This window comes from Thalassophryne amazonica, chromosome 3 (assembly GCF_902500255.1).
Source record: "Thalassophryne amazonica chromosome 3, fThaAma1.1, whole genome shotgun sequence".
NCBI classification, from domain to species: Eukaryota; Metazoa; Chordata; class Actinopteri; order Batrachoidiformes; family Batrachoididae; genus Thalassophryne; species Thalassophryne amazonica.
The window spans coordinates 115,875,868-115,888,470 of NC_047105.1; the positions used below are offsets into that span (position 1 = coordinate 115,875,868).

The 12,603-nt window shown below is 44.3% G+C and overlaps 1 protein-coding gene across 1 annotated transcript in view; it reads right to left on the reverse strand.

Moving 5' to 3' along the window:
• The window catches only part of znf831 (zinc finger protein 831), a 12,311-nt gene extending 105 nt beyond the window's left edge, over positions 1-12,206 (reverse strand). Inside the window, exons 1-2 of the mRNA XM_034167613.1 lie at positions 11,863-12,206; positions 87-3,722 (exon numbers count right to left, since the gene is read on the reverse strand). Of these exons, the coding sequence (XP_034023504.1) occupies positions 87-3,671 (3,585 nt within the window). The 5' untranslated portion in view covers positions 3,672-3,722; positions 11,863-12,206. The remainder of the gene's footprint in view (positions 1-86; positions 3,723-11,862) is intronic.
• Positions 12,207-12,603: the final 397 nt, after the last annotated feature.

The window sequence follows — 12,603 nt, forward strand, 5'->3', positions numbered from 1 at the left end:
ATTGTTTTCATTGAACCGCCATTAAACAGTCCGCCCTGAGTTGTGTTTTTTTGTTGGTTTTCTTTGAACTCCAGTGTTCCTCCCACCCTGTTTTGCTGTGAGGCGTTGAGAGTGAGCGACGTGATGTTTGCAGGGCATAACGTTTGTGGGCCAGCTGGTGTCTCACAGACCGTTCCAGCTTGTTTCTCTGTGCAACCGTGCTGAGATGGACCACGTTCCACCTCTGGTTTGTGGTTCTGTCGTGATGTTATGTCACATGTTGATGTCAAAGTCTCCGTCGGCATGTTGGAGTGGTTGTATTTGGGTGGGTGTAAAGATAAGCTGACAGCTTCAGAAGGTTTTAATTCATCTGATAAAGCAGCCTGATTGGAATGACCATCCTGAGTTATGAAGGCATGTGGCTGGGCCTTTTCAGAGTGCACTGACAGTGGAGGTTTCGGCTTCTCCATTTTAAGTAACAACAAAGCCTCATTTTGGTTTACCTCCTTTTGCTGCCCTGGCTTTTCCTCATTATTATTTTCCATGGCAACAGAAATTTGTGGTCTCTTTTGGGTCTCTTCTGCTTCGAAGTCACATCTCTGAGAGAAAGAACCCCCTGCTGAGGTGACCTGCCTCTCAATCTGGGGTTCGATGAGGGCTAGCTGCTCGTCTGATATGATCTGGAAACAGATCTGAAGGTCTGATGTGTGAACATGAAACACATTCTGAGCAGTTGGCTGCACGAGGTCGTAGGGTATAATGGGGCCAGGTAGACCAGAGGTGTTTGAGGCAGCAGTTGCTCCATCTCCAGGGGCTGACGTCTCCAATGCTACTGATGAATGTGTTTTACTGTCTTGTGTGAAACCTGTGATGGCAGAAGAAGCTGGTTGAATGTTGCCTGAGGATGTGGTGGGTGTAGCAGGATTGTTCTCAGCCGTCAGGTGTATTTGCATTGGTGTCGGGGCCAAACTAGTTCTTAGGGATAAATTCTGCATTGACGTGCTGCATGCTCCTGTGTGAAAACCATGAACGTAGGTCAGGGTTGTCGTGTTTGTTGCAAGTTGCTGACAATCTACAGCTGAATTTGTTGTTCCATTGTGATCAGGCCTTGATGTTTCAAATGTTTCAGCCTGACAGAGAACTGTGGCCGGGGCAGGGAAGTCACGTGTTTGCTCCTCACATTTCTTTTCAGGAGTTGGGAATGAGGATTGTTTGTTTTGACAGGATGACGGGCCAGAGTTTAAACTGCAGTGGTCAGGTTCTGGAGGTTGACCGACAGCCTGTTGTGAAGGAGTTGGCGTTGGCTCTGCAGCATTGGGTAACTTGAGCTGGTATTTGGGCAGGAAGCTGGTCTTGGCAGTGAAGGGATTGGCTGTAGCTGGTGGAGTGCTCATAGACGAGGTATTTACATTTATAACGCATGAAGGGAAAAGAGCTTCTTTAAACGGAATAAAGTTTGCATTTGGGTTGCTACAAGTGACTTTTGTATCTTGCCAGGGCGCATTAACTGTGACAGAGGCGGGGTGGTGGGTCAGTTTGTTTGGGGTGATCTCCATCTCCAGGGGGTGGATGATTCTGTCATCTGTTTTCTGCTTTTTCCTGTCTGAGGGGATATAAGCTTCACCAGGTTGTGAGGTGGAGCAGGTATGTTGCTCTGTAGTCTTTGCTCTGCTGAGTCTGTCAGCGCTGTATGTCACCAATGACCCAACCAAAGGCAACGGCAACGCCGACAAAGAGAGATTTCTTCGAAGAGAGCCGCATGGGGCCTGAAGCTGACGTGGCTTTGAGCTCAAATCCACACTAGCAGTGAACTGTAGCCTGGCAGGGGTGCAGGAGGGAGTTGATACTGCTTCTTTTTGAACTACCGATAAGCTTCTCTGGATTCCCTGAACCACTCCTCGGTCTGGGTTAGGCACAGATTTTGTGCTTTTGCCGACTCCACCGTTGCCGTTTTTTTCAGCGTTGTAGAGTTTTTTGAATGTCCCTCCCCCATACATGTACCACTTGTTGTAGGCAAACTTCTGTGTTTTCTTCCTGCGGAACTTTCTGTTACTTGGCTCTCCGCAAATGTCACCACCATCCCCATCGCAGCTGAGACTGCCGGTGGAAGCCTCCTCCACAGATGAATTCATGAAGGGAGCGTCTGGTGCGTGGTTGCAGTCTACGGCTGTCTGTCGGACCAGTGGGCGGTGGGTGGATGACTGCTGGTTCACAGTCTTCATAGAAAAACCTGTTGGATTGATCTGGCCTGAGCTTCCCCTACGGATTAGGGTGACATAATCGCTCTGAGTGGGGCTGCTCCTCTCAGGCTGCAGAAGGGCAACGCTGAAGGGGAGAGAGTTGCTTCGGGTTAAAGGAGCGTGTGACACTGTGGTGGAGGGCTGAGTAGGCACAGAGCTATAGAGCCCAGGGTTTCTGTTTCTTTGCACCTCAACGTTAGTGCTCTTACCAATTTTCATATCAAAGTGAAAAGAGTCTTTGTACGTGTAGGGCATGGGGAGGTCGATGCTGCCTTGCTTCGACAGGACTGTTTTCCGCGGTCTCACGTTCTCCAGCTGTTTGTCCTCCACCACTGCAGAATTCTCTGAAATCAGTTTGGATATGCGCTCAGCCAGACTCTTCTGCTCCTGCTGTCTTGTGGTGTCTTTGGGTTCCTGTCCACTTTGGCCTGGTTCTGTGGGTGTGGCTGAGCTGGCGGCGTCTTCAAGATGCTCCTTGGTGGACTCCGTGAGGGAATCCATACTGTGGTCGAGTAAAATGCTGCCGGGGCTAGGGTACTGATCGCTGCTCTCACTGAAGCCTGAGTCAGTGCTCTCGTGGCTTTGAGATTTCCCTCTGCAGACAGAGCTCTCCCACTGTTTGGAAAACAGGGTGGCCTCTTGTCTCTGAAGGGGAAGGTGTCGACTTAGAGTTACAGGAGTTTTTTCATTTTCTGTCCTCTGCTTTTCCACTCCTTTTGTTAGCTTTCCATTAGCATTTGCCTCTGTCGGTTTATTCTCTTCCCCGATAGAACTTTGGGTTTTTGCCAAACATACCTTTGCTGTACCGGTTGGAGAGGCAACCTCACCTGTAGTTGTTTTAGCTTTCTCAATGGTGTCCAACTCCTCACTGCGGTCTTCCAGAGAGAGACTCGAAGTACATGTCTCCCTGGAGCTGGACGAGCTGTCCAGGCTGCCCATGCTGCTCTGCTCTGATTCTGACGAAAGCCGGGCGTGAGCCTGGGTACGTTTGTGCTTATAGAGGTTGCTTTGAGTCTTGAAAGAAACTCCACAAGTGGCACAAGGGTAAGGTCGCTCCCCGGTGTGGCAGCGAAGATGCTTCTCCAGAACGCTGGGCTTCATGCAGTCCCGTCCACAGTGCGGACACACATGTTTTCCTGCTGACTTGACTCTGGCTGTGGGTGCAGCTGCCACACTCAGCCCCTGCAGTTGGCACTGCAGCCCACCAGCAATATGGAGTGTCAGAACGGGAAGCGTGTCCTTTGAGTAGAGAGGCGGCACGGCCAGATGGATGGCTGAGGGCTCCTGGGCAGCGGCTGGAGGCTGAAGGTAAGGCTGAGCTGGTAGTGCAGGCACGGTGTGGATGTAGAGAGCCGTCAGTGGGGCCTGGATGTCCATCTTTTTCTCTGTCAGAGCTGCAATGGAGCTTACATGCACCGGAGGACTCACCAACCCTGGCTTGCCAGTCTCCATGGTAACAATGCTGCTGCTGTTGAAATGTACTAATGTCAGGTCTCCACTTACCTGAAAGATAAGAACACTTTGCATTAGACATTTGCCTTATATCAAAGGGCCATACACAAAGTTCTAGGTCTGGTGTTTGCAGAGAGAAGGGAGGGGGGTAGAAACTTAATTTCCCGAAGATATTCTTTCATTGCATCAGTGGAACAGGGACAATAATAGAAACATGCAAACACAGTGGTGTTCTTTAGGCTGGATGGCTTATGAAATGATTCTCTATGGATTTTGCCTCTTGCTAAATTCCAGTAATAAGTTTTCACTCATGCAATGTCCAAGGATAAATGCACTCCAATCTATCTGAAATTCACATCAACAAAAATACCTAAAATACATATTTTAGTCAATTTATATAATTAAATTAAATTAATGAAGTATATAACATCTCCCAAATAACAATAGCTAAGTACTGTAGCAGGTTTCTTTAGTCATAGTATTTATTAAATATGAGTTGATAAATGAAATGTACTCAGCCAGTAAATTTGGGTATAATGTGTTGAATCATTCAGAGTAGTTATTGGGAAAATACTGAGAAACACATTCCAAGGTCCTTTTCTATACATACATATTTACATATCAAATCTCCTTCTCACCCTCTCTGGGGAGGGGGGTAGGTGTGTTCCTCAAGCTCAGGTCCTCTACCAGAGGCCTGGGAGTTTGAGTTCAGTGCTGTATCTTAGATGTTCCGAGGACTGAACTCTTCTGAACAGAGACCTCTGATGTTGTGCCTGGAATCTGCTGGAGCCACTATTCCTATTTGGGGGTTACAGCTGCTAGTGTTCCGATTACCACTGGAACCACTTTGGACTTTACCTTCCACATCTGATCCAGTTGCTCCTTCAGCCCTTGGTAGTTCTCTATTTTCTTGTGCTCCTTCTTTCTGATGTTGCTGTTAGCTGGAATTGCCACATCGGTCACAACTGCGTCTTCTTTCCCTTGTCAAAAACCAGTATATCTGGTTTGTTGGCCAGCAGCTGGTGTCTGTCTGGAATTTGAAGTCCCACAGGACCTTAGGCCTGTCATTCTTAACCACCTTTGGTGGTGTCTCCCATTGGGACATGGGAACTTCTAATCCATATGCGGCACAGATGTTCCTGAACACGATTCCTGACAGTTGGTTGTGCCTCTCAGTGTACGCTGTCCCAGCTTGCATCTTGCATCCTGTATCCTAGCAGCTGAATAGTGTAGTGGTAGAATTGCTGCTTTTTGAACAGGTTGTGGGTTCAAACCCCAGTCAGGACACAATTCCAGTAAGGGTCTTCAGGCCAGAACCTCCATGCTACTCCCCCAGCCTACCTCAAAATCATGACAAATAAATAAAGCCATACCAGCTTGGACGTCATCTGGGTTAACAAGGTCCACGTCCATTGTTGAGGAACCAGGACACACTGACATGAAGTGGACTTCTGGAACAAGGCATACATGGACAAGGACAACTTGGAACTGACACACATAGTTAGTCTTTTTTTTTCCAGGCAACATGTAAAATTAAATGAAGATGTGAAGTAAGAGATTTTTTTTATATATATATATATATATATATCTTGAATAGTCGCTAACATCAAATAAAGCAATGCTAACAGGCATCATATAGCGTGGTGCTCGAATATTAACGTTATGAGCTGAGCACTTTATTTATTTTATTTATAATGCACTTAAAAACATATTTAAGTTAGAACTTTGCTTTGAAAAATCTTACTTCACATCTTCATCTAGTTCTATATGTTTACTGAAAAAATGACAAACTATGTGAGTGTGTTGTTTTTTTGTTTGTTTATTTTGTTTTTTGTTTTTTTTTGTTTGTTTGTTTGTTTTTTTGTTGTTGGACAGACTAATATATAAGAAACAGAGATTTGGGCCTTAGAGGATTATGGCATATATCAATGACAAAAACAGTCCTGATGCCAACTACAGTGCAGAAGATGAACAAGAACACATGCCAGAGTGTTCAAGGAAGCATATTTGAATCTGTGCTTGTACAATGGGTGTAGTACGTGCAGGAAGTTAGTTAAATTTGCAGCGAGGCAGTGCAAATGCATGAGGCAAAGAAAGACAGAATTTAGAAAGTGGAGAGTGACTCACATCAGGAATGAGCAGGACAGATCAGGTACTCCTGCAGTACATCACCGGCTTTTATCTCTCGATATGAAACCGTGTCTGCTGACAGTAACAGTTGCCTTTGCCTCCAGCCTGCGTCCATTAAATAACATAACCTTGAAGCTAACCGCAGTGCGTGATGGCTTTGATTGCAGACATGCTGCAGCATTAAGACACCTACATGAACAGGCATCGCTTCACGTTGAGCAAAATAAATTTAATTTCCTGTTGCTGATCGTACACGATGCAGCTCTACTCGTAAGTGATTTTGCATCATGGGTTCAGTAGGGTGAACTTTGTACGAGCAGGTTGTAGCTGTCAGTCAAGGACATTATTTTTCCCTGACAGCAGTCGGTTTGTGTGACTGTCAGCACGAATGATTCACTGGATCAACATTTAGTACTGGCATTATTTTGTTATTAATCTGTGTCTGCATGTACTCATAGATTGTTGCTCATTTTCCCTCTCTGTTTTATGTAAAGTATTTTGGTCCATTTCTCATAACCTTTTTTAATCTAAGTTCCATGAAACTTTGTAGAGTAATGACAATAATGTGATTTTGGAGGGTGCTATGGTTGATCATCGGTCCTCTGTCCATGGTTGAGAAGCTGTGGGCCCATAATAAACCACAGGGCCTGGAATAAAATCATTTTATTATCACTGTTATCACTTACACAACATAAGCAAACCATATCCACTATCATTCATCAAACAAAGAACATCCATTTACTCTACGGTCAGATTAACTGCAAATGAGGGCGACAAGCCTGAAGTACCAACAACAACATTTCACTGTTGTCATCTCCATTCACATGTTCTACCCTTAATTTAAACCTGGCACTACTGTCCTGTTCTGCTCTATATTTTGGTGATTAATTCACATCATGTGTCTCCCTGCGGTTGCCAGCTTTAGTTGTTGGCTCAAATAAAGGCGGGAGCAGCATCCAGCAGGTGGCAGATACATCTATGGGATATAACTTAAGATATAAAAAGATAGATGTTTTCAATTGATGTGATGCATCAAAGTTAACTATATTTTAATAGGTCTGTCAGAGTGTTTCGTAATGCATATTACAAAATGACTGACGCACATCCAAAATGTCCTTGTATTTGGCACAACTGTCTGATCTTTGTATAGCTGTCAAATTGATAAAACCATCTGATCTTTTTATAGCTGTCAAATTGATAAAACCAAAGTATTCACATCTATTTGGACGGCATGATGGAACACTCTGATTTGTTGCGTGACACGCAGACATACACCATAAGATTTTTTTACGTACCGCCATGAACGCAACGCGAGTACAACACCAACTTCTCACTTCAGTTTGCAGCCAATCACATAGCAACTGATTCACGACAGGCTAAGGACCACCCGCATGGGGCCGGCCTAGATGCAGAAATAAAAGTTAGCACAGGAAGAAAATCTAGGCTCTTTGTTCTAGATGCTGCATGTGATCTGTTCGAAGACCCCAGCTCTGCTAGATGACTCTGTATCAGTGTAGGCACCTTTCAATACAACATCTAAACTTTAAAGTCTGGTTCCTGTCAAATTCTTTTTGAGATCACTCACCACCTAAAAGCACCTAACAGGTCCTTGTTACATTCTTAGCGCGCATACACAGTGGTGTGTAAATGTCATGGGACTAAGCAAGAACTCCCATCTCTGTTTCTGGCGTGGGGGGATGGGGGTGGGGCAAAGCATTAAATGCATATTTGTCTAAAACATGTCCAAGAAGCAGCTCTCCGTGGAGGCTCAGGAGGACCTGAGGTCATATACAGCGTGAATACCTAACGGGTTTGGCCAGACCTGTCATGTCAGCACAACGCTCAGCCGCTTAAAAATCCTTTTATGTATTTATTTATTTTTTTTTGTTGGTGGATTGTTAATGAGATTTATTTTCATCGTGAGCAGAAAACTGAATGACAGATTGCTGTGAACGCTGATCATGAATACATGGAGCACTGTGATGCTAATAAAGTTTTTTTTCCTTTTTATTGGTGGCAGGGCAAAGCAGTAAGACGAGAAACACACCCAGAGCACTGTATTACACTGTGGAAGTTAGGAAGTTCTTCAAAAAACGTTCCATTTATTCACAAACAATTTCCACAATAAGGAATTAAAGTATTTCCAAAACAAGGACATCTTGGTGTCTGCTGATGATGGATCCGGATGAAAGGAGGCAATAACAGGTCAGATTAAAAGACTTGATTTAGTCTGTGTGCGCAGATCTGCTTCACAAGAGGCAAACGTCTGTTATTTTTAATTAAAAAGAAAAGAAAATACAGGATCTAACAGCTTTCTTCTTGTTTGCAGGCATTTGTTTCGGATGGAAATAACAGGTTTTGACAGAAACATTAAAATGCCTGTGAGGTTTGGACAGGAATATGAGGCTCGAGTCGAGCTTTACTGCCCTCCAGATCCAAGACCGGCGGCCCTCTGATATGGACACTTTGGTGAACAATAAATTCAGAAGTTGTCTCAGAGCTGCTGGGGACAGACGAGGACAAGTCGAACGACCCAGAGACCGGCAAGCGCGAGTCCAAGAGGTACGGTCAAGTTCGCCTGCGTACAGTGTGCCTTCTACTGTTTCTAATGTTTTTGATGACTGAATGGAACGTTGTGTTTTTATAGCATTCTCCAATCTGCCTTGGAACACCGAAAAGTCCGCTGTTTTTATTGTTGTAATACTGAATTATGTCCACAAATAAAGCTGTGGAAAAAAAAATGTGCACAGTGCGTACAGGATTACAGCTGCTGGTGGAAATGTTATCTATTAAATATTGTCATTGTTCCAATTGTCACATCTGGGACACATTAATGGGAGTTTGTGCACCTTTCTTTGGCAAGTTACAGGCATTTGTCACAGTGTTATCCATAAATTCAGTCATGTCCGTGTATTTACACGGAGCCTGCATGTCTGCATTAAAAGGCTCTGCCCCCCATGGCGTTCTACATGGGTGACATGAACCAAACAATGCAACACCCTGGACTGGCGGCCTGTCCAGGGTGCACCCTACCTCTTGCCCAATGAGCACTGGAATTGGGCAGTCCAGTCTTGTTTGAGGGTGGGCGCTAAAGGGTTAAAATATGATGCATATCATGCAATAATCCTACATCTGGGGACAGCCCTCGTATGTCCACATCAGACACATGGCATTTTCTCTGAGTTTTGGGGCAAAATACACAGCAAACAATGTGAAAATGCAAAGAAAAAGTGACGATGTGGTGGAAAGTGGACATGTGTTGCAGTTTGTTTATGACCTGGAGCTCAAACATGTTGAGGCGGTTGTGCAGGTGAGAGATCGCAGCTACTCTGCCAAAGTGTGTAGGCTAAAACCTACCAACACGACCTGTCCAGTTTGCCTTGGCTTCCCTTCTCCACTGGGAACTGAAAAAACTGCAACAGTAGAAGCCAGTAAACCAGTATTGATCAGTATGTCTGGTATTTATATTGTGTATTTATATTACAAACTGTTTTTCTGTTTTATTTTCAATACTCTGTGTGCTTCTTACCCTGTGTGCTGCTATACAATGCTGCTGGAACCTCTATTTCCCTGTGAGAGTCTTTCCAAGGGATCAATAAAGTTATATCTAATGTAATCTAATTTACTTCTGTGAAAACAAAACAACTGGAGTAAATGGATTTAGAAAAATGAATGCATGCATTGGATGGAATGTACAAACTCATTCACCCATTTGTCTTCATTGTTGCTGTACGAGCCCTACGCTCATAACGGTGTAGGTAACAAGAAGGGACTTGTAGCATTTTGGTCAATTCCTCTTTGTGTCATCATTCAATTTCCATAAAACGTGGTAGAATTATCACATTTTATCAAGAGGAAAACCCAGTACCGTTTTGATGTTGATCATCACTGGGGTGTGGCTTCTGAATCCATTTATACACTGACGTAGGGCAGTGTTCAAGATTTTAATCAATTTCTCACAACCTAATCCAGTGATCTTGATGAAAGCTCTCAGTCATACATATTCCATGATCAACAACCACTCAATGAATATTTATTCTTACCGAGATTTGGCTCTGAATGCGTCAAAGTGAAATTTACATCCCGACAGGGGCGGCGTTCATGACGTTGAATACTGCCATGAATCCCACTGCAGAATTCCAGGATTGTTCAGCCTTGGCAGATGCATATCCTCTCCGAGTGCCCTTCTAGTTTCTTTTGCCCCCCAATAAAGTCAGAAGCACTGAATGAGCTATTAATAATGTTGCATTTGTACTAAAGCTGCAATTAATTGATTATTAATCAATTATGAATTCAGCTGCCAATTTTGATCATGATTTGTCTTGAGTCACTGGTGCTCAAAGAATTTCCAAATTCTGTGATTGTAGCTTGTTAAAGTTGGTATTTCATGATTTCTTTGTCTTTCTTCATGTTTGACTGTAACTGACCAGCTTTGGTTTGTGAACAAAACAAGAGATTTTGGAGCATCATCTCAGGCTTTGAGAAACTCAGATTTTCACTATTTTCTGACATCTAACTGAGAAACAGATTCACCATTCAGCACCTGCACCTGCAATTTTGTGCTGTGATTGTTGTTTACAGCTATCTGAATTACAATTTTTGATTCCCACATATACTCAACAAAAATATAAACGCAACACTTTTGGTTTTGCTCCCATTTGGTATGAGATGAACTCAAAGATCTAAAACTTTTTCCACATACACAATATCACCATTTCCCTCAAATATTGTTCACAAACCAGTCTAAATCTGTGATAGTGAGCACTTCTCCTTTGCTGAGATAATCCATCCCACCTCACACGTGTGCCATATCAAGATGCTGATTAGACACCATGATTAGTGCACAGGTGTGCCTTAGACTGTCCACAATAAAAGGCCACTCTGAAAGGTGCAGTTTTGTCACACAGCACAATGCCACAGATGTCGCAAGATTTGAGGGAGCGTGCAATTGGCATGCTGACAGCAGGAATGTCAACCAGAGCTGTTGCTCGTGTATTGAATGTTCATTTCTCTACCATAAGCCGTCTCCAAAGGCGTTTCAGAGAATTTGGCAGTACATCCAACCAGCCTCACAACCGCAGACCACGTGTAACCACACCAGCCCAGGACCTCCACATCCAGCATGTTCACCTCCAAGATCGTCTGAGACCAGCCACTCGGACAGCTGCTGAAACAATCGGTTTGCATAACCAAAGAATTTCTGCACAAACTGTCAGAAACCGTCTCAGGGAAGCTCATCTGCATGCTCGTCGTCCTCATCGGGGTCTCGACCTGACTCCAGTTCCTCGTCGTAACCGACTTGAGTGGGCAAATGCTCACATTCGCTGGTGTTTGGCACGTTGGAGAGGTGTTCTCTTCACGGATGATGCGAAGGAGATGTGTTGCACTGCATGAGGCAAATGGTGGTCACACCAGATACTGACTGGTATCCCCCCCCAATAAAACAAAACTGCATCTTTCAGAGTGGCCTTTTATTGTGGGCAGTCTAAGGCACACCTGTGCACTAATCATGGTGTCTAATCAGCATCTTGATATGGCACACCTGTGAGGTGGGATGGATTATCTCAGCACAGATTTAGACTGGTTTGTGAACAATATTTGAGGGAAATGGTGATATTGTGTATGTGGAAAAAGTTTTTAGATCTTTGAGTTCATCTCATACAAAATGGGAGCAAAACCAAAAGTGTTGCGTTTATATTTTTGTTGAGTATATAATGAGTGTAGCCATTTAAACATAAAAAAACAAATACTGGAATGCCTTTAAAAAGAGGTTAAAGTCCACTGGAAATATTAAGAGCAAACATCAGCCAGAATGGATGTCATCAAAATGAAGAGAAAAAAAAAACCTCCAACCTTTTATGAGATTTCTTGTGTGATTTTAAAAGTAAGTTGTTTCAGCGTGTGACTCACGTTGTTATGAAAGTGGAAATATGTGTGACTGTGCTGCCATTGCACGCTGTAGGTAAATACAAGACAGGGTATAACCACAGGCCTGAACTCCAGCTAAGGAGAACAAAAAACTGTGTGCCATGTGGAACAAAATCGAGCAGGCGTCACTTACCTTCTTCACTTACACTTCATTCAGTGCCAGTAAGCTGGCTCACAAAGTCTTCCAGCAGCCTGGCGGGAGTCCTCGGCGTCCCCCACTTTCGTGCAGCTCGTGGTAATTTTCGTGCACAGCTCTTTGACATGAACTGCTTGTCGTCACGAGGAAGCAGAACAAATGCAAATGAGAGAGAAGATGCACTCTGAAAGTGGTGAGGCAGAGAGGAGGAGAGTGAGGAATGGAGAAGGGCTGCCTGGGTGGGTGCTGAGCTGTCAAACAAAGACTTCCGGAGGAGAAGTTGAAAACATAGATTACAGCAGAGGATCAGCAAAAAAAAAAAAAAAAATAGTGAGCAAGCAGAGAGGCCCTGAGCACGCCGGTAGAGGAAGTGGAGCAGCAGAGGCGAGCTCACCGACTGCCTGACTTCATCATCAACAGTTTGAGGCCGTACCTGACTTCTGGCTCATATATGCGCACGCTCTCTCCCACCTACTTCCTCCCACTCATTGTATTTCATACACCCACGTAGACACGGGTGCAGCCTGGTTGCACGTGCACGGCACTCACTCTTGCAGGCCGACAGCAAATGGATGATCGTTGAGGGGCTCGAGTAAATTTCCACCTCCAACTGTGATGGCATGCACTGTTTTTGCAATAATACAAATAATCACATGGTCTTATACAAGCAACGTGCATGTTCGTGCACATGCAGCGCTGACTGTAGCCTTTCCATTAATATTGCAAATTTTACTTATT